This window comes from Cydia fagiglandana, chromosome 7 (assembly GCF_963556715.1).
Source record: "Cydia fagiglandana chromosome 7, ilCydFagi1.1, whole genome shotgun sequence".
Taxonomy (NCBI): domain Eukaryota; kingdom Metazoa; phylum Arthropoda; class Insecta; order Lepidoptera; family Tortricidae; genus Cydia; species Cydia fagiglandana.
Window position 1 is genome coordinate 3,834,630 of NC_085938.1, and position 22,069 is coordinate 3,856,698.

Here is a 22,069-nt window from a genome sequence, read left to right on the forward strand (position 1 = left end):
AGTGTTTCGTTGCAGGAGATACATCCCTTCGCATTCGTGTCGCAAGCGAACAGGAGCAAGCTATGAGCAAGCATTCCTATACTAAAGATAAGATAATTTTAATATCTTTTATTCTTCAATGAAGGCATACGAGTAGGTATGTAGGTAATTCTATTAGCCCCACTTGCATCATCCCACTAACCCGGGGTTAAGCGGTTAAACCGTTAACCCAGTGTCTAATTGTACTGGTAACTATAGTAACCGGTTTACCCCGGGTTAGTGGGATTGTGCAAGTGGGCCTAAGCGCCACTTAAGGTTAAGTGGTTAAACCGTTAAATTAGTGTCAAATTGTACTGGTATCCATGGTAACTCCAGGTTTAACCCGTTAACCTCGGGTTAGTAGAATGGTGCAAGTGGGCCTTAGAGGTATAAAATGTACCCACCGACTGAATGATCTTGCATAAATATTGCATATCGTCGGCTTAAGTCGCAAACCTCGTAACTCCATTTCAAGGAAATTTGTAATTGCTACCTTCGACAACGATACTTAGTTGTAAACCTCGTAACTCCCCCGGAGGAGTTCCGAGGTTTGCGACTTAAGCCGACGATATGCAATATGCATCACCGGTCCACAGTATAATAAAGAGTACTGACGTACAGTATGGACACTCCCTGCCTCCCGTTGAAAGTGCCGCCCACCCGCTCTCGGTTACCTCACAGTTACCGGCTGGCTCGGACGCGACGACGCGGTGCGCAGAGCGGAGGCCACGTAAAATATTCAAATATTAAACAAATCTTTACAAAATCTGTCAGATCACACTAAAAACAGTACAATATCTATATGAACAAAAAAATCATGTTTTCAACTTACGTAATATTTTGGTGGCCTGAATTTCCTTACAAAAAGTTTGTTACTTCGTTTATATTGATTCAAAAAAGGAAACTATCGTATAAATCGAGCTTAGATACCCAACTTACAACATGAGTTTTGAGTCATTGAGGTCATCGAACCTCACAACAAAATGGCGCAAACCCTAGGACGTCTTATCTCACTCACACAAGCATGGTACGCGTTTACGTACACGAACTTAGACTGTGTGCGCAGGAACGCGTTTGTTTCATACATTTGATCGCCAGTGTCCGAGGTGTGACCGGTCTAATAATAGATGATTTTCCTATTTACTAGACAAATCTATGCTAATTTTCTACCGACTTGGTAGCAGCACTAATATTATAAATGCAAAAGTGACAAGTGACTGTGTTTGTTTCCTAGGATAGCGGTGCCGTCATATAGCGGCCGACTCCATACTAAACAATACGGCTAAATATGGATGTCGTAGTATTTGTATGGAGACGGCCGCTATATGACGGCACCGCTATCCTAGGAAACTAGAGCATTACCTCTTCACGCTTGAACCGCTGAACTGATTTCGACGAAATTTGGCATGGAGATAGTTTGAGGACCGGGGACGGACATAGGATAGTTTTTAAGCAGACAATGTGGCGGGCACTTTTGATTTTGACTATATATATAGTTTAATTTTTATTTTATATTTGTGTCATTATACCATTCAATTGCCAAAACGGAATCTTTGGCCTAATTAAAATATTTTTATATTTGACTGTCTTAATCAATAATACATAAGTATTGTAACCAACTATGTATATCTTAACCGTTAATTATATATTATATTTTGAATTTCTAAATCACATTTAAGAACAATTTAATTTCAAACATTATACCTTGTGTAAATGTTCATAAGTAATTGTTGTAGTAATTGTGGTTATTTTAACATTATTATGTGATCTTACGCAGTAATCTGACTGTATTAACAGGTTCTCTGTCCCTTGTATTACATATGTGACGTTATCTATGAAAAGAGACCTTATTGTCGATGGCGCTTACGCCATTATTAACGATGCTCTGATACAAATACACAGCCGCGCGACGCTGTGCGGCGTAAGCGCCATCGACAATAAGGTCCCTTTTCACAGATAATGCCCCATATAATTTTTCCCTATAGGGGATTTGTTCAGGGAACCTATTAGAAATATACCAGTGCCTTTAGTAGTCTATTTTTAGGATTTAAAAAAATGTTATTGGCATAAAAATCCAGACATTTATATTTCTGTATGTTTATACGCAATAAATTTTTATATTTTTAAAATGTTTTATCTGTACCAAAAAATGAATAGTCCAGCAGCTATTAATATTATTTTTATTATAAACAAAGTACAAACTAGGAAGAGAAATATTAATTTACAACGCATGGAATACAATGCTCTATTGCTTTAAGCATGTCAACGTGTCAGGACAGCACGAATATTCAAGGGACACAGTTATACGTTAGAGGGGGCAAGCTTTAAAACCTAAACACTTGATTTTTTTTTGGTAAAACAATGTTTCAATTCATAGAATATCAGACAAAAAATTTGCTTCCTAGTATTATTCAGAAGTACGTTTGTTTAAACGTAAGTTTGAACGCTTTATGTCATAAACACAAACGCCAAGATCCGGGCGCAAGAGAGCTAATGTAAACCCTACTCAAGTGTAAAGGTTACTTTGACAGCGTCCGCCATTAATAACACCTATAGTGGTCCTTGACGCGGTGGGCACGACGCGTAACGACACCTTTAGGTGTTCATGGCATAAATGGTTAAAAAAGAGGCGTTTCGTAAGCGATGCTAAAGGAACAACCCATACTTTTCTGTACACACAGCATTGATTGTATCCACATCTCTTCGCTCAGCTGGATTACAACAAATGCATCTCCGCCTCAGTGGAATGGCAGCCTTAGGGATGACGACTGCATGATTTGCCACGCTGTTATCACACTGCCTATCATTCTCTTCTAGCTATCTGTATCTTTAATTTTCATTTCATTTTACGTTTTTGTGTACGATAAAGCAAAATAAGGTATGTCGACTACTATAAATAATAAAAAAAAAGAATTTCTTCAAAATAATACAAAAAGCATGCTTTTATTGCACATAATTAAGTTATTCAGAGTCTTTTCAAAAGGGTTTATTTCTCTACGAACACCATAAAAAAATAAGCTCTTTTGAAAAGTCACTCATCATTTTGTCTGAACAGATTATCAAAACGAAATCGGGAGATTCTGAAACGTTCATTGGTCAACCTCTTCGTAACAGCTTCAATAAATACAAATTGGAATTTTACATATCAGTTATATTCGTGAACTCTTTACTACTATTCCCATATCATATAAAAGAGATACATAATTTTATTTATATATACTATATACAGCGCTTGTCATTAAAATCAGGTGCGATCAGGTCTAACACTAGGCCCTTATTACGCCAACTTGACAATTGTCACATGACAATTGACATATTTCGCTCTACATTTCTAGTCCAATTAGTAAAACCACTGTTTCGTACAATTGTTACTTATCGTTTCAGAAATGAACGCCGAATTGTCAAGTGTCAGGCGATAATTTGTCATGTTGGTTAATAAAAGACATGGGCAAACGTTAACTTATTTGAGTAAATACTAACCCCCTTATTCATAAACGTTTACTAAAGTTGACAAGCCGATAATAATTGTTTGTCCCTTTCCATCATACCAATACGTCGGAAAGGGACAAAAGATTATTATCGGTTTGTCAACTTTAGTAAACGTTTATGAAAGGGGGTAAATTATTAACTACCTTCGTTTTATGCGGTTATATTGGCTGCAACTTGATAGTTGCAATGTCCCATTGTCAGAACAAAAATATTTTCGCGTATTATACAGTGACCCAAAACTTTACCATTTTAATGACCGCTCGTGTATAGGTAAGATATAAACTATTTATATATATTATTTGATTCGGCCAACTCCGAATTGAACGAGTAAGTAGGCACCGTAAACATACTATACATACACGTAACATAATTTTTGTGATCACATTAAAGACCGCCTAACAACAACAGGTTTACGTTATTTTTGGCATAATTTTTTTACTGGGTTCTTTTAAATGGCATGTTATATTACCATGTCGCCTCGAAACAGTACGAGAGAAATCAGTCGCTGGCGAGCGGACTAAAGTAACGTGCCATTTATATTACAAAACGAATTTCTTAAATATAGGCACCATTACAGTACTTTGGGTGCTCCATTCATACAAAACAGTATAAATCGACTTAAGTCCTGATTCATCATAATGACAATTGTCACCTGACAATGACAATTCACCGTACATTGGTGGTCCAACAAGCAAACATTGGCGCTAAGTAAACACCGTCGCTACTTACAGACACAAAAATTAACTTGAAATTGTCAATGTCACAGTCAGATGACAATTGTCAAGTTAATGAAATAGGGGCATATTATGGACGCGTTTTCATGCCTCACTTCAGTAGATGAGACATGTATCCCATTCGGACAAGTATGAGAGAATGACAAAATGAATGTCTCAACAAAAATGATAAGTACCTATAGTCAAATTCGACCATAATAAGCCTACATACTGTAACTGTGCCTCATCTAATAACTGGATCCTGTAACTAATGCAAATAACAACGTAATCACCTATTGGCATTCTTTCCCTCATTAATTTCACCTTAAATTATTCTATAGTGTGCATTCAAGCTGTAAACAATTACAAATCTAATGACTTCATAACTATAACATAAGAATAATAAATAATTATAGCGCATATACGCAACTCGGTAAAGTACCAAAACAATAGATTTGTGAGAAGATTGACACCCGTATAAACCAACATGACAATTTACAAGTGGCACCGATAATTCGCAATGTACAGGTGAATCGTCATCGTCATGTGACAATTGTCAGTGTTGTAAAACAGGCGTGATTTAGATTTATTTTAATTTCAATGGATAGTCATCACGCTAATATTATTTACTATTAATATGAGTAAACTCGTTTGCGAGCCTAATTTTGCTAGATAATCTTTAAAAAATTAAAAACTTGTAAATAATAAATATTTCCTACGTATAAAGAATATTTTATGAAGCAAAATTAGTCCCTCATTAAATTTTCACCTTATCGTTACTAACAGTATGAGTTAAGTATATTTATAATATATATATATAATGCATAATGCTAGTATTAGAGGATCTAAATATTCTAACATAGTACATTAATCGTTCAACATATAGTTACTTTAGATTTTGAGTGGGTAAGCGAACAGTAACCAAACCAACATATTGCCACCTTACCACAATCCTATAAATGTACCTGACACTCCATATTAAATGTCTTTTAATTTCATTTATGTTAGGCTTGATTTGATCAAATTGGAAACAAAAATCGGAATTAATAGTCTTTGATTGAATGTACGTCAGTGTGTTTGCTATTTTACAAGAATCACAGGTTTTCGGCATATTTGTTTTCTAATTATGTTTGTTCCACAGTAGCGTAAAAACTACTTAACCGTGATTGTGATCAATAAGGTGTTAATTGTTTCGTTTTAGTCAATATTATTTAGAACCGTCATCCCAAAAAAAGGATCAAGTTCTATTTAAAAAAAAAACTTTGAACTCGTTATTGGTATGTACGCCTGTAGGATTGTCTTCGATGCACAACAATAAATAAAAGAAAGCTAGTGATATGTGGCTAACGTATCCATCAGTAACTATACACTGGCCGAATGTACGAATGAGGCAATATTCTCATTTGGAATGAGGCAATTTTGAAAAAAGTTAGAAAATACTGCCACAGTCATGGATGAAATCTCGACGTTTGATCATTAAATAAACTGTCTGAGCCAATAAATGTTAGCGTCCATCTAAGCTATGGTTCTACCATTTAACTAAGGCGTTAAGGGTGGTCTTCCACCTGTCTAATTTCTTGGTTAAATGTGTATTTTCGTCTCTAACATTTTGCTACTAGAATATCATCGCGCAACTTCTTTACCGACTGCCCGAGATAAGGGGTAGACCTATAACTGCAGTCTCTACACAGACTTTCGGGTGACAACGTGTGGGAGTGCCTCTAAAAACGTAAATGTTTCACATGTTGTCACTGCAAAGTTTGTGCAGAGTTAGCTTGGTCCGACTCTAAAGCCGTATCACATGTATCACCTTAATAGGGATTTGAAAGCAAAAACCTGGCGCGCTGAGAAATATACATACAATACAAAGCAGACAATAAAACGGTTTCCATCTATCTCTAATTCGTCCAACATAATGTATATTATCAAAACGTGTATGTTACACATAGATCAATTTTAAAACAAACGTTTTACAAACTTAAAGGAACATACAGACAACATTCATTACCAATTTGTTGTGGCACGATAAATCGGCACGCCTTGCCTTCCAAGCGCCTATTTCCCCAACTTGACAATTGGCACCTGACACTGACAATTCCCTGAGTCGATAAGTAACGACTGTAGGTACATAGCGTCAATATTTACTTGTTGGAACATCAATGTAGGGTGAACTGCCAATGTCAGGCGTCAATTGTCAGTATGGTGAAACAGGGTACCTAGCCAAGATGACAATTGACAATCGCACATCGACAAACGCTGATCAATCGAATAGAAAAATATGTAACAGGATGACAGATGCAACGTAAAATCATGTGACCATTTCCGTATATTATTTCACATTCGATTGGCGTTTTCTACCAATGATTGTCACCCAGTGGGCCTAGCTGGATCGTTAAATAGGTAGTCCAATTGTCACGTCTGTATATAACCTATAAATATCAAAGCCAGCTGGGGTATTGTTAGATTATTACGTCGGTTATATATAATTGACAACAATCTTGACGTGTACATTTCAAAAAGGAGGTTACAGTTTTCTTGTATTAGTGACACCACCGAAGTTTACACAATAGACATACGCAATGGAAGCCAAGTTAATTTTAAAAGTGCGACAATAAGGCTCTGAATATTTCAGTATAGTCTGTGCGGAAAGAGAAGAGTCGTAGAATGTATGGGTATGGGTTCCCTTACATTCTACGACAATTCTCTTTTCGCACAGATTCTATGCGCGTTTAGATGCCGTTACTGATCACACTGATGCGTATCCGTATATTGCTCCAGTATGTAAGTTCGCACACCGAAGCGAAGCAACAATTTGAAGACGCCTTACTGGCACAGTTAGTAGGATGTGCAGATTTAACGCTAATATAATTCTATCACACTCGTGCTATTATTTAAGATTGTTTAAGCACTTATTCGCGTTTCCTAGGTTTTATAGCCAGATAACATCTACTAGATACTTTAGGCACAACCAAGCGTTAGTCAAATTTCCAAATCTTGTGTATTTATTTGTACTTTTATGTGTCTAATAAGGTGTCAGTGTATTATTGCGCGATTTGTCAAACGAAATATTATTGCAGGTATATAAAATTGGACTAAGCCGGATAGATGGAAAAAATAATAAATTTATTTCTATAAACGGTAATAGGTACATTAACAACTTTTTCGAAAAAAATGATGCATTTATACATTAGCTATTTTTAAGGTATTATTGAAAACTCGAGCGTGCTGGTTTGTTTGAAACATTAAACATTTCAATTAATGATATATTTGATGTTTAAAACGATTAGCAGTTGAACTATGTCTAAATCGAGTGCGAACCTTTAGACCGCTTACGCACAGCGCTCGATCTTTATACGAGGGAATGTGGCTTTCCATCAGAGTAAGATCCTTACGCTTCATTTACAATAAGGACCATTCTATCAGATTTTTTCTTGGAATTTCAGACGAATACCTCCTTATTGCACTTGAAGCATAAGGACCCTTCGGTGCTGGAAAGCCACAAATAATTATTAATTCTAATAGAAAAAGACAACTTATAATGTGTTAACATAGTTCATAAATATTCATAATAATGTCAGCACTCATCCCTAAAATGTCTTATTACAAAATACATTAGTAAAATCAAAAATTTATTGGTTGTATAAATTGTACAGGTAAGAAACACTTTTGTGGCCCTGATTTAACACAGCTAATGCAGATGGTGCCTCTGTACAGTTCCGTACATAATGCGGTAACTCTGGTCGCCAAAAATAAAAAAAACCGGGCAATTGCGAGTCGGACTCGCGCACGAAGGGTTCCGTACCATAAAGCAAAAAAAAAAACGGAAAAAATGCAAAAAGAAAACGGTCACCCATCCAAGGGGTACACTACATAATTCCGAAATATTTTATGCCGAATTTTAGAATATCGAATTTTATTATTCCGATTTTTAAATGCTCGACCCATCATAATTCCGAATGTCGTAATTACCGAACGATGAAAATCACGAAGTTTTATATTTCCGAATAGCAAAACCGCCGATTTTTTAAAATTCCGATTCACATAATTCCGATGATTACAATTCCGATAGTGAAAAATACCGAATTTAACATTTACGATTGTTGAAATCACGAATTCCGAATTGTCATTATTCCGAAATTTTGAATTCCGATTTGACGTGATTCCGATTTTTTAAATTCCGAATAACGAAATTCCGAATTTGTTCATAATAAATAATGGTACCTACGTCGTTAAAGTAAGCCGAAATGCCTGTTAAAATTTCCTATTTTACATAATATTATAAGAGTTACTTACTCACAAGCACAATTTTTCAACATAATTATGTATTATGTATGTTTCTACATAATTGTGTATGTAGTTCGTTCTGTTTCTAAAAACACTTCTTTTCTGTGGGAGGTTACAGTTCTAACCTAACCTAACCCGCTTTTCTAGTAGCGGTTAGTTTCTGTAAAGGTCGCAGTTCTAACATAACCCAACCCATTTTTCTAGTAGCAGTTGGTTTCTGTAAAGGTCGCAATTCTAACCTAACCTAACCCATTTTTCTAGTAGCAGTTGGTTTCTGCAAGGGTCGCAGTTCTAACCTAACCTAACTCACTTTTCAAGTACCAGTAAGTTTCTCTGAAGGTCACAGTTCTAACCTAACCTAACCCACTTTTCTAGCAACAGTTGGTTTCTGTAAAGGTCGCACTTCTAACCTAACCTAACCCACTTTTCTAGTAGCATTTCGTTTCTGTAAGGGTCGCAGTTCAAACCTAACCTACTTTTCTAGTAGTAATTTTTCTGCAAGGGTCGCAGTTCAAACCTAACCTAACCCATTTTTCTAGTAGCAGCTGATTTCTGTAAAGGCCACAGTTCTAACCTAACCTAACCCACTTTTCTAGCAACAGTTGATTTCTGTAAAGGTCGCAGTTCTAACCTAAACTAACCCATTTATCTAGTAGCAGTTGGCTTCCGTGAAGGTCGCAGATCTAACCTAACCTAACCCACTTTTCTAGTAGCAGTTGGTTTCTGTGAAGGTCACAGTTCTAACCTAACCTAACCCACTTTTCTAGTAGTATTTGGCTTCTGTAAAGGTCGCATTTCTAACGTAACCCACTTTTCTAGCAACGGTTGTTTCCTGTAAAGGTCGCAGTTCTAACCTAACCTAACCCACTTTTCCAGTAGCAGTTGGTTTCTGTAAAGGTCGCAGTTCTAACCTAACCTAACCGATTTTTCTAGAAGCAGTTGGTTTCTGTGAAGGTCGCAGTTCTAACCTAACCTAACGCACTTTTCTAGCAACAGTTGTTTTCTGTAAAGGTTGCAGTTCTAACCTAACCTAACCCACTTTTCCAGTAGCAGTTGGTTTCTGTAAAGGTCGCAGTTCTAACCTAACCCACTTTTCCAGTAGCAGTTGGTTTCTGTAAAGGTCGCAGTTCTAAACTTACCCATTTTTCTAGTAGTAGTTGGTTTCTGTAAATGTCGCAGTTCTAACCTAACCTAATCCACTTTTCCAGTAGCAGTTAGTTTCTGTAAAGGTCGCATTTCTAACCTAACCTAACCCACTTTTCTGGCAACAGTTCATTTTCTTGGGGGTTGCAGTTCTAACCTAACCTAACTCACTTTACAGACAACAATTCGTTTTCTTGGGCGACGCAGTTTTAACTTAACCTAACCCACTTTTCTGGCAACAGTTTGTTTTCGTGAGGTCGCAGTTCTAACCTAACCTAACCCACTTTTCTGGCAACAGTTTGATTTCGTCGGGTTGCAGTTCTAACCTCACCTGAGCCACTTTTCTGGCAACATTTGCTCCGCAACTGGTCCGGCGCTACGGGCATAGCAGCCTCTTGGCCTTTGCGTAGCAAAGCGCAGGCTCTAATGCTCGCCTCAGCCGCTTCGGCTGCTCTGCGCTTTGCTACGGCGGGCGTGCTTCCCCTCCGCGCCTCTGGCTTTTTACATACACTCTAGGGGTAGGACAGACAAGACGACGTGGATAGTGGGGTGTTCCGATTCGGATTTTGGTTAGTGAGACTTAAAAATGTGCGTTTAAATCTTATTTTGAAAATTACGAATTTCATTATTCCGAATTCACAAAAGATCGAATTTCTGAATACCGAATTACTTTATTTCCGATCGGTCAATGATTTTTCGGAATAGACAAATTCGGGAAAAATATTTTCGGATTTTTTCTAAATCGGAATTTTAAGCTTTCGTCCATATGAAAATCGGATTTTAAGTTTTCGGAAATAACACAGTCGTGATTTTGTTCTTTCGTGGTTTTCAAAGTCGTAATTTCGATATTTCGGTCATGTAAAAAATCGGGATTATGAAAATCGAGGTTATGAAAGTCGGAAAAACGTATTTCGGAATATTTGGGTGTTCCCCCATCCAAGTACTGACCACGCCCGACGTTGCTTAACTTTGGTCAAAAATCACGTTTGCTGTATGGGAGCCCCACTTAAATCTTAATTTTATTCTGTTTTTGGTATTTGTTGTTATAGCGGCAACAGAAATACATCATCTGTGAAAATTTCAACTGTCTAGCTATGACGGTTCGTGAGATACAGCCTGGTGACAGACAGACGGACGGACGGACAACGAAGTCTTAGTAATAGGGTCCCGTTTTACCCTTTGGGTACGGAACCCTAAAAATTACGTCTAACAATCAGTTGCTAGGTACCTACAGAACCATCTACTTCACAATTCTAAATTCGAAGCACAGGCTTTCCCCTGTATTCACAAAACTTTACGCGCCTGATTTAGTTAAATAATGTTTTATCCTTTTCTTACAAATACATAAGATGATCTAGGATCGACGATGGGAACGATGCCGAAGTCAAACGATTCATAGCTATACTCTGTATATTTAGGCACTTAAATAAACCATGAATGTGGCACTGTTTATTAAATAAAACGCACATATATTCTTATATAAAAGTAAACAAATAATTTGTAAATTTTCGGGTAGTTATAACAGTTATTGATTAACCAACCAAATACAAAACCACCTGGATCTGTCACTGAACGACCTGACTTTTTAACCTACATTATTTGATCATGTAATGTTGTCATCTACCCTCAACTGGCTTACGAAGCCATTTGAGGGTAGATTTTGTTTACTCTTTTTTAAATACCTAAAGATACAGACTATATTGCAGGCCAGTAACGCGTTTATGAATAAAACCATTTGACTTTACACATACTTATTATTATTATACAATAGTACATTTCGATGCTAGTGCGGAAGGTATGTCATTACTTCACGAGTACCGAGATATCTTGCCACGAGCCGCAGGCGAGTGGCAAGACTCGGGACGAGTGAAGAATGACATTTCCGCACGTGTATCGAACGACGTTTTTTAATACAGTTGCGAAAAAATAAGAAAAACATTGTTAATCGTACACTAAACAAAAGTGGTAAAAGTGACAGCTCGGTTAGACGTCGTCTTTAAGTATATTATATCTATGGGCGTTTGGCAGCTATTCCGTTCCATTCAGTCAACTTATTAAGAACGGAATTTTCAATATTGAATATTAAAAAATAAACGTGTTATAATGATGAAGAGGTAAGTAATTAAATATGAAATATGTAATTTTTTTCGTATTCTTACATTAACGGTAGGTTTTTATGCTGATTACGACGTTTAAAGGAAACTAATATTTACACTCATCAATAAGTAGTCGTGAATTGGAACAAGTATAAATTTAAAAAAATTGGAAAAGTAAAAAGCACTAGTTCGAGATAACCAACTTTCCGCACGCTAAACAGCTACGTAAAGTAGCACTTTTTGAGCAACTGTATTAAAAATACATTTATTTCATTACTTTTAGATCAGTATTGAATCAGTGAATCTTTGCATTTACTAATGTATTTCATAATACAGCCTGATGTTAACTGGTCTAACACAGATCGAGCGTAGTGCCACGGGTGTAGGTCTAGCAACGGTGCCTAGGTCTAGAGCTAGGCATAGCGCGCGGCGCCGGACTTGCTGTGCTGGATGAGCTACTGTCAAGATGTTAGTGTGTGTTCAGATATTTTGAGCATCTCGGCCGCACCGATATATTTGATGGCGAGTAGGTACAATCAGCGAATCTTTGCATTTACTAATGTATTTCATGATACAGCCTGACGTTAACTGATCTAACACAGATCGAGCGTAGTGCCACGGGTGTAGGTCTAGCAGCGGTACCTAGGTCTAGAGCTAGGCCTAGCGCGCGGCGCCGGACTTGCTGTGCTGGATGAGCCACTGTCAAGATGTTAGTGTGTGTTCAGATATTTTGAGCATCTCGGCCGCTCCGATATATTTGATGGCGAGTACAATCAGCGAATCTTTGCATTTACTAATGTATTTCATGATACAGCCTGACGTTAACTGGTCTAATACAGATCGAGCGTAGTGCCGCGGGTGTAGGTCTAGCAGCGGTACCTAGGTCTAGCGCGAGGCCTAGCGCGCGGCGCCGGACTTGCTGTGCTGGATGAGCCACTGTCAAGATTAGTGTGTTCAGATATTTTGAGCACCTCGTCCGCTCCGATATCTGATGGCGATGGTACAATCAGCGAATTGCATTTACTAATGTATTTTATGATACAGCCTGACGTTAACTGGTCTAACACAGATCGAGCGTAGTGCCACGGGTGTAGGTCTAGCAGCGGTACCTAGGTCTAGCGCTAGGCCTAGCGCGCGGCGCCGGACTTGCTGTGCTGGATGAGCCACTGTCAAGATGTTAGTGTGTGTTCAGATATTTTGAGCATCTCGGTTGCACCGATATATTTGATGGCGAGTACAATCAGCGAATCTTTGCATTTACAAATGTTTTTATGATACAGCCTGACGTTAAGGGCAACCCCACATCTAGCGTCCCTCGAGCGTCGGCGTCTGGTCAGCGCCACTCAGCGCTATGGAAAATGACGTCGCTGCGCAGTTGCGTCGACGTTGCGTCGAGCAGCGGCCATAGAATTGTAGACGCCGACGCTCGAAAGACGCCAGATGTGGGGTGGCCCTGACTGGTCTAACACAGATCGAGCGTAGTGCCGCGGGTGTAGGTCTAGCAGCGGTACCTAGGTCTAGAGCGAGGCCTAGCGCGCGGCGCCGGACTTGCTGTGCTGGATGAGCCACTGCAGCGTGATGTCGATGTTGTCCTTCTCCTTGCACGAGATCGAGTAGCAGCAGATCTCGCGGTCCTGGATTGCTGACAGGTTCCTGAAATTAGAGTCATATGAAAATATTACCGCTCAGGCTTCGTACGGGTTAAGAAATTATTAGAGATGCACCGGATATCCGGTTACTATCCGGTATCCGGCCTATCCGGCCATTATTTTACTATCCGGCCGGATACCGGATAGTGTCCTTCTATCCGGCCGGATACCGGATAGTAACATTGCTTGATTTCGGAGTAAACAAATTGGATTTAAAAACAGACACGGTCATAATCGTATTTGTTTATTATTTTAAAACAATTTAATCATTTCACTGTCTTGCACGCGCACTCATTTCGAACCTAGAAATCAGTCCGCGCGAACGTTTACTTGGAAACAGGTAAAACCTGCAGAATGCGCACCTGAAAAACCGAAATATAGGTATAGTTCCGCCGGCCGAATATCCGGCGGCCGGATACCGGATATTCGGCCAGTGTCCAGGCCGGATATCCGGTATCCGGCCAAACAACTATCCGTTGCATCTCTAGAAATTATACACCTAAACCTTCCTCAAGAATCACTCTATTGATAGGTGAAAATCGCATGAAAATGCGTTCAGTAGTTTTTCACACTAGCAATCCTGACAAAGGAGCAAAAAACGTGACATGTAGACTGACATTATAGGTTCTCTTTTTCATTCCAATATGGTAGTTACATCTAGATGTCATCATTAATTTACTTTATTGCCAAATATTCATAATTTCTTCAAATATAAAAGTTTTGTATCTCCAACAAGATCGATCAATTAAAAGGGGCCCAGTCTCAACCAACTTTTGCTCGGTTGTCAGAGACGCGATGAACAGGCACCGTTGGAGGCAGATCATAAAAACCAGGCGGCGCATCACGGTCGCGTTTTTATCCCTTGTCACCATATCTGTCATAACAAGTAAGTGCGAAAGGGACGCACATAGTGATAGTCGATAAAAATGGAACCGTGCTGTGCCCGCAGGTGTGGAGCATCCACATCCACCGATGACCACGATCCGATCCTCAGTCATCAGGGCGCGATCACAGAGAGAGAAAAGTTTTGAATCTTTGAAAGTCTCTTCTACATCTCGTTACTTTGGCCTTACAATATTTGTTCAATAAAAGCGTTTCCACACTTACATTCGCGACAAGTCGCGCTTGTTGCCGAGTACCAGCACGGGGACGCCGGTCAGCTGCTTCTCAAGCGGACTGCGTAGCAATGGCGGCGCGTCTAGATTGTTCGTAGGCAAGCCGTAGCCGAGTTGCTCTTCCTTTTCTTCACAATTTTAAAGAAAATGGCCCAAGACCCTGAATATCAGACAAGCCGATGGGAATCGAGTTTTATGGACGCTCCGCCACTGCTGCGTAGTCTAGGGCCTACAGCGAGATCAACAAGAGACAAAGACTGTATGATCCCGTCTCGTCGGTGCATTACTCACGTCCACACTTACATTCGCTCGATGAGTCCGTGCTCGTCGAGCGCGTGCGGCAGGTCGCGCTTGTTGCCGAGCACCAGCACCGGGATGCCGGTCAGCTGCTGCTTCTCCAGCAGGCTGTGGAGTTCGTTGCGGGACGCCTCGATCTTGTCGCTGTCGGCCGCGTCAACCATGTACCTGCAACATTCACATCATCATGAGCTTTGTATTATTGAGCGTTTCTTTTATGCCATTTTTATATATTGTGGAAGTGGGAGTTGGAAGGGGTAGACCTCGGCGGACTTTCTCTGATCAGATCGGGGAAATCCTGAAGAAAGGCCAGGTCAAGAGCACCCTAAACCGGCGAGCGTGTATGAGGAATGTTATGAATGTGAAGGAAGCGAAAGAGGTATGTCAGGATCGTAGCAAGTGGAAATCCGTGGTCTCTGCCTACCCCTCCGGGAAATGGGCGTGATTATATGTATGTATGTATATGTATATTGTGACCTTTTTTGCCACTTTTGTGTTATTTCTAGTCAGCACCGCGAGCCCTTTTCATCCTTATAGGAGAAAAAAGGTGTCCTAAAGTTTCCATACATTTTTCAAACTTTCCTTTTTTTACCGCCATAGAAAATATATGGGGAAATGGTACCTTTCTAAGACAATAGGAAAAAACTCTGGGGCATTTTTTTCCCAAAAGAATCAAACATACATAAGAATAACACGAAAGTGGCAAAAAAGGTCACAATATATAAAAATGGCAAAAAATAAAAGAAACGCTCTGTTGGATATAAAAATTGGAGGAGACAAGAGACAAGAATGGCCACACTGAGCCAGGAACATGCCTGCTTCGGACCAGCCCGCATACCAGGGGACGAAATTATGTGGGGAGAGACTCTGGAATGGGGGAGGAATTATAATCAGCTGGATATGTAGTCTAACGCCAATATTGGAAGGTAGGTATACTTATAGAAATGGGTTAACTATTTAAACCGGTAATCCAGTGTCAAATTGTACTGGTGACCATAGTAGCTCCAGGTTTAACCGGTTAACCCCGGGTTAGTGAAGGGTGCAAGTGGCTCTAATATTCGTAAAGAGGCCAACAGAAAATACACGTAATTATTCCTTATGAACGACCCGAGGTCGCGGCCATGGGATGATACCGGCCGGCTGGCGATATTTTCTCAATAATTGGTTACATAAATATACAAAAAACTGGTATTTCCGCATTCTTCACGCTGTTGTACATACAGCAACACTCTTAACTGTCCATCGGTGGACCTTATGCCTTTCGTAATAAGGTTTACGAACTGTCAGTTAACATTGTTGGCCAAACAAATGAAAAATCCAGAATTTGTCAGTTTGGACAGGGAATAGGTATTCCCTGTCCTGGAATAGAGTTGATGTTTGTTTGAAAATTGAACGAAACAAAATAAATGCGACTCTATTCCAATTGAATATGATTTAAATTTCATCGAACTGAATAAGTACTATAGGTAGGACCTTGGGCCTTATAGGAGGGTAATAGCACCTTTAATAATATTATGGGCCATTGTTGTCTATCAATATGTAAATTGAATATAATTAAATAACTAGTATTCATTAATTAAGAGAAGTCATAATAAAATAACACTCACACTATAGCATTGACGCCGCGGCAATACCTCTCCCACATAGAGCGGAACCTGGGCTGGCCTCCGATGTCCCACACCTGCACATACAAATATACACATTTATGCATATTCATACAAGAATTTATAGCCTAGCGACAATGGTTGACAGTCAACGACCATGCAAATAAAGCCATAATCGTGATCGGTTACATTTAGCCTTTCATATGTATGAGGTCAAAAATCGTGGGTTCGGTCGTGAAAAAATCGTTCTCCAGAACGCAAAAAGTTGCCTAGTCTCTGGAGTTGCAGGCGGTAAGGCTATGACTTCTTACCATCAGGCGGGCCGTATGCTTGTTTGCCACCGATGTGGTATTAAAAAAAGCTTATACCAAAAAACAATTTTTTACCAAAAACTTATATGACTGATCCTTTTCTTGAAATAAATCGGAGGTATTTACCTTAATAGTGACGTTGCCTTTAGTGATTTTGCGCATATTGAAGCCGACTGTAGGGATCATATCTTCACTGAACTGGCCAGACTGAAACAGACAATGTTCATGTAGTAAGGTCATGACACTCATGACTTAAGCGTTAGGTAGTAAATTCGGGTTACTATGGTCAATCAGTGGGGGGTTTGCCCTAAAGGCCCCCCACATCTAGCGTCTTTCGAGCGTCGGCGTCTGTCGGCGTCTGGTCAGCGCTATGGAAAATGACGTCGCTGCGCAGTTGCGTCGACGCTGCGTCGACGTTGCGTCGAGCAGCAGCCATAGAATTGTAGACGCCGACGCTCGAAAGACGCCAGATGTGGGGCCCCCCCAGACCACCCAGACACCCCAGCAGACCCGGGCCTAGGGCGGCAAATTGTGGCAAAAAATTTCGCTGATAAATATGATGGGTGTTGCGACAGGGGGGAAGGGGGCTGGGGCCTAGGGCGGCAAATCCGCCACTGTGGTCAACGTTACAAAATTATTCTTCTTTTCGTGTAAAGGGATCAAACTTCTTAAAACTTAATTTTTGTCTGCCAATGCTTTGCCGGTTCTAGAATTGGTATCGATTCTCGCCCGAGTCTTAGTTTTCCACTTTTCCTTTATATTGTTACCATTGTTACAAAAGTGGTCGTAAATGTGTGTAGGTATATTTGCATACGAATGCGTCTGATGTACTCTCCTCTAATAGGCATTAAATGTCTTTAACCCTTTGACCGCGAAACAGCCCCAAACGGTGACAGTTATTGACCTCCGTGAATTCCAATTAAAGTTTACGATAGCGCATTATATAATAGGCGTGGCGTTCAAAGGGTTAAGAATGGAATGTACAGGTTTTAAGCCTTTATAAGGCAGTGGGAATATATTTCCCACCTGATTTTGAACTTTATTTCAAAGTGATAGGGTTCAATTTTGCACAATTTCTGGGACCCTTAACCTTATGCCTTAAGGGGCCCACTGATTAACAGTCCGCCGGACGGTATCGGCCTGTCAGTTGTTCCGAACTGTCAAAATTTTGTTCTAACTGACAGGCCGATACGGCCGTCCGGGGACTGTTAATCAGTGGACCCCTTTATAAAGGGTTAAAGGGTCGGCTACGCGGTGTTACCCTGAAGTTACAAGCGTCCAGTAACAGTAACCATTTACCCCCTTAATCATAACACTTTACGGGCCTGATATATTTTCCCCCTTATTCATAAACGCGCTACAAACCTCAATTAGCTTATAAGCGTTAGTCCTTATCCGTCATTTTGACTTATGTATTTGTGAGAAAGGGATGAAACATAATTTAACTAAATCAGGCCAATAACGTTTTATGAATAAGGGGGTATGAAGTTGCAGTTGAGTGCAATTCTTATTTGCTCAGTAATCTACAAGTCAATAATGTTACTGATAAGAATGTCAATGAACTTGGACCGATTCACAGATAGGCACAACCTGAACATTGACATTCTTGAGACAGTCAAGGTTGATATGTTAATCGGATTTTAATCGTTGCCATTGCAATTAGATTCTTACCGAGAGGGGCGTAAGGTCAGTTTTCGCTCTATGAGCTAGCCCGTGACCACTCTTTGAAAAACTCGTATCTCAGTGTTGCGCGTTAGTTTAGTTGTCAAGCAAATTACATGTTTTTTTGCCAATTGGTCCTAAAACTCCTAAATGATTTAATTTTTTTACTACGTGGACAATATTGGATACATTCAAAAAATTTGGCTGTTTCATACATTTTGCCTGGTTCATTTTCTATAGGAGGGTTGATATTTTGTTTCGCGATTTCAGGGTTGGTCCCATAGTAAAAGTTGTTCTGTGTAGTCCCAAAACCTCTCTGGCAAATGGAATGCAGTAATTTTTTTAGCCACTGTGTAGGCCACTCGAGAGTAGGCCAAAGCTATGGCGCCAACGCTTAGCCATACCATACCTTTAGCCTACTCTCAAATGAGGATCAAAGTCAAATGGTATTCTAAAAGTTTTAATCATTTGTGTCAAATGTGGTTATAAATGTACTGACTACATAATTTACTTTGACAATATTCTTCTAGTCAAAATTCTCTTTGTATGAGTATGGGACTCGTGTAAATTAAAAATATTTTACATTCAATTGAGTTTACATAGAGATGTTCACCTCCATCTCAGTGTTATAGTAGCCTCCCACGGCCCAAGGTCCTACCTATAGTACTTGTTCAGTTCAATGAAATTTCAATCATATTCAATTGGAACAAAGTTGCATTTCTTTTGTTATGTTCAGTTTTCAAACAAAAGAATATCAACTCTATTCCCTACACTACAGGTTCAAATTTCAATGGCAAGTAATGAAGTGGCATGAGGGTAGAACATGGTGAAGAATAATTGTTGCTTAAAACAGCATTTTCAAGTAAAATTGTACCAATATGGGGCATTATCTATGAAAAGGGACCTTATTGTCGATGGCGCTTACGCCGCACAGAGTCGCGCGGCATTGTATTTATAACGAAGCATCCTTAATAATGGCGTAAGCGCCATCGACAATAAGGTCCCTTTTCATAGATAACGTCACATATGTGGTGACTTTGCACCCTTTGTAAACGCATCATAATTCGTCTATGTAATCGTGTAATTGTCTATGTAATCTGTGAATATCTATAACAGATGCCTCATTAACTTGTAGCGGAAAGAAAAAATAGCAGTCAAGTTTAACTCAAGATTTAGATTAAATTGACAGTAGAAAATTGATGAGAAACCTATTTGATGTGTAGCACGCCTAAAAGTAGTGAAAATATTACATAAATAAGAAATAATATCATGTAAGATTCATTATTAAGTAGCTTAACTTCAAACTCTGGTAAATCCATCTGTCAGATTATGCGATTTAGAAAAGGCAGTAGGGTAGATAGTTGCTGAGGGTCGAATGGATTTACCAGAGATTGAAATTAAGCGACACATTGTCATAATCATGTTATGAGATATCAACATAGAAATTGTAAGACAATGTCAGTCTTGTGATTGTGACTGACTTATCACTGTTACCACAAAAGAATATCAATATTTAAATTATACTTTCACTTGTTATCTGCAAATCATGGTGCTACAAACGCTACATTAATGAATAAATCAGTAAATCTCGGATAATGAGAATCATTTACATTTTGAAACGAATTTCTAATTATTTTTAAGAAGTTTTGTTGACTCGTTAAATTCTTTACCTTATATAGAAGTTTATACTAACAAAGCACATTATATAAAAGCAATACGCAAGCCGAAATAACTTAGTCATTATTCACGAGCTAAACAACACATCAATATTACAATATTGGTGTCTGAAATGCGATCCCTCTCAAAACTAACGGTATCAGCGTTCAACAGGCGTTATGTTTATCGCATAATCGCCAACAATGACTATGTTTAACACTTATTTATTGTTTTCCAATGATACTAACTGCTATGACGTTCACAAATGTTGTTTTCCCAGAGTACTGCAGCCCGACCAGCGTGAGCTCCATCTCTTCTTTCCAGAACAGGCTTTTGAACCAATCAAGGATACGATTAATCAAGGCTAACATTTTGAATTATAATAATCACAATAATTTAGCCTTAAAACGTAAGAATTATAACGCCTCTCGCGAAAAACTGCTGTCGACAATCGACATCGACTGTCAGCAGCAGCGTTTAGTTCGCGATTCGGAAAACAGTTAGTAACTACGTGTCACTAAACATATTTGATTAGTCACGAAATAATTACAGTATAATACGTTATATTTAATTTGTATTACTTAAGTCGATGGCATAAAAATGAGGAATAGACGTAACTATCCTAATTATATTCAATTTATTATGTCTAACTTGTAATACATTATTTGTGCTTTATGTAAAACGAAACGTCGCAGTATTGCAATGTTGCCATGACATAAATTTAAATTTCCCTATCAAATACTGAAATGTAAGAATAACAGAATATTAAACAACTGTACCGCTATTCGGAACCTAATAATAATATTGAGAGTGGCAACACTGTTGTCGGTCGTATTGTCCTTTTCTAGCATATACGTCCCTCTCTCTCCCACACTCCCACCACACAGCAGTTTGCTTTTTGGCGGTTGTCGCAAAAACAAATTTCCAACTCATTGGCTTGCTGTTTTTCCATCTGGAAGGTCGTGAAGCTAAACTGCTGGTGAGTTTTTGAATTTGTACCCCAGTTTAGCTGACTATATTGAAAAACAGTTTCTAACGGCTTTTGCCGTTCGAAATAAATATTTAAATTTAGTGTCCGTTAAACTATCTAGCAAATAAAAACGATCCGGAATAGTAATGTGTAAGTTTTCAAAGGCTGCCTGCGCGCACCGTGGCTATGCTAATGAAAATACTAAAACACATAATGTTAGAAAACACATCGAGCTGGTAAAGCGTGCACTTGTCACCATTAGAATTTAATTAATATTATACCTACATTAAGTCTCTTCTGAGTCTTATTACTTATTACTTTAAATCTTTGTGTGTCTATAATAACGGTTGAAATTAGGTATAACACTTAAATGGTGATGTGTGGAGGCATACCCTTCAGTTTTCAAGTGATTTGTGTTTTCGAATACGAAAGGATCGGATAGTTAATACGTCTTACGTAGAACCTACGTATTAAGGTAGAAGCTTATAGATGTGTAGGGTTTATCTGTCCAAGTATCTATCAGCAACTTGTCGGTTTATCCCGTTCCGGGTTAAATATAATATTGCAAAATAATTTTTTTGGTAATAAACTTGCTGATAAATAACGTGTACCCGCCGACGAAGTCGACGAAGCCCCGCTTCGCGGGGCTTCTATTTCCGCTCTGAGGGACACAAGGTAACGAACGAACCTACATCGCAAGCATTGCATTTATTTTTGTGGAAAGTGAGTACTTCGGCAGTACGTAAACTTAAGTCTGACTAGATAAAGAGAGATATTAGCATGGCTCTGCGCAAGAATGACATGGAAATCCTTAAGTATTTCACTCCTTATCTACCAATTTATATCTCTCCAACTAGATCTTTGATTTAAAAAAAAAAAAAAAAAAAAAAAATGGTTAAAATGTAGGTAGATAGGTATCTCTTTAAATAAATAACAGGTACTAACAGCTTAAAAGAACTCTTGCATGTAGTTGCTATATGTGCTTGTATTATTTTGGATTTGAATAACTTGATTATTCATTCTATATGTAACTATAGGTACATACAAGACGGTCAATCTTTA

General features: G+C 38.9%; 1 protein-coding gene and 1 long non-coding RNA gene across 2 annotated transcripts; both read right to left on the reverse strand.

The window, feature by feature from the left end:
- Positions 1-3,148: 3,148 nt before the first annotated feature.
- LOC134665747 (uncharacterized) lies at positions 3,149-10,687 on the reverse strand. The gene is made up of 2 exons (XR_010098410.1): positions 10,596-10,687; positions 3,149-8,086 (listed from the first exon to the last, which is right to left on the reverse strand). It is a non-coding gene; the product is annotated as an uncharacterized LOC134665747 (long non-coding RNA).
- A 2,553-nt stretch (positions 10,688-13,240) lies between these two features.
- Positions 13,241-20,513, reverse strand: LOC134665730 (ADP-ribosylation factor-like protein 8). The gene is made up of 5 exons (XM_063522704.1): positions 20,286-20,513; positions 16,846-16,926; positions 16,412-16,485; positions 14,811-14,972; positions 13,241-13,396 (listed from the first exon to the last, which is right to left on the reverse strand). The coding sequence occupies exons 1-5, from the start codon at positions 20,406-20,408 to the stop codon at positions 13,273-13,275; spliced, it is 564 nt and encodes a 187-aa protein (XP_063378774.1). The 5' UTR covers positions 20,409-20,513; the 3' UTR covers positions 13,241-13,272.
- Positions 20,514-22,069: the final 1,556 nt, after the last annotated feature.

What these genes read in the sequence shown, in the direction of transcription:
- LOC134665730 (XM_063522704.1), bottom strand. Translation starts at nt 20,408, where the DNA reads ATGTTAGCCTTGATTAATCGTATCCTTGATTGGTTCAAAAGCCTGTTC. An exon ending in CGCGGCGTCAATGCTATAGT is followed by an intron (nt 14,973 to 16,411) that starts GTGAGTGTTATT and finishes TGAATGTTGCAG; the next exon opens with GTACATGGTTGACGCGGCCG. An exon ending in CACGGACTCATCGAGCGAAT is followed by an intron (nt 13,397 to 14,810) that starts GTAAGTGTGGAC and finishes CTCTAATTTCAG; the next exon opens with GAACCTGTCAGCAATCCAGG.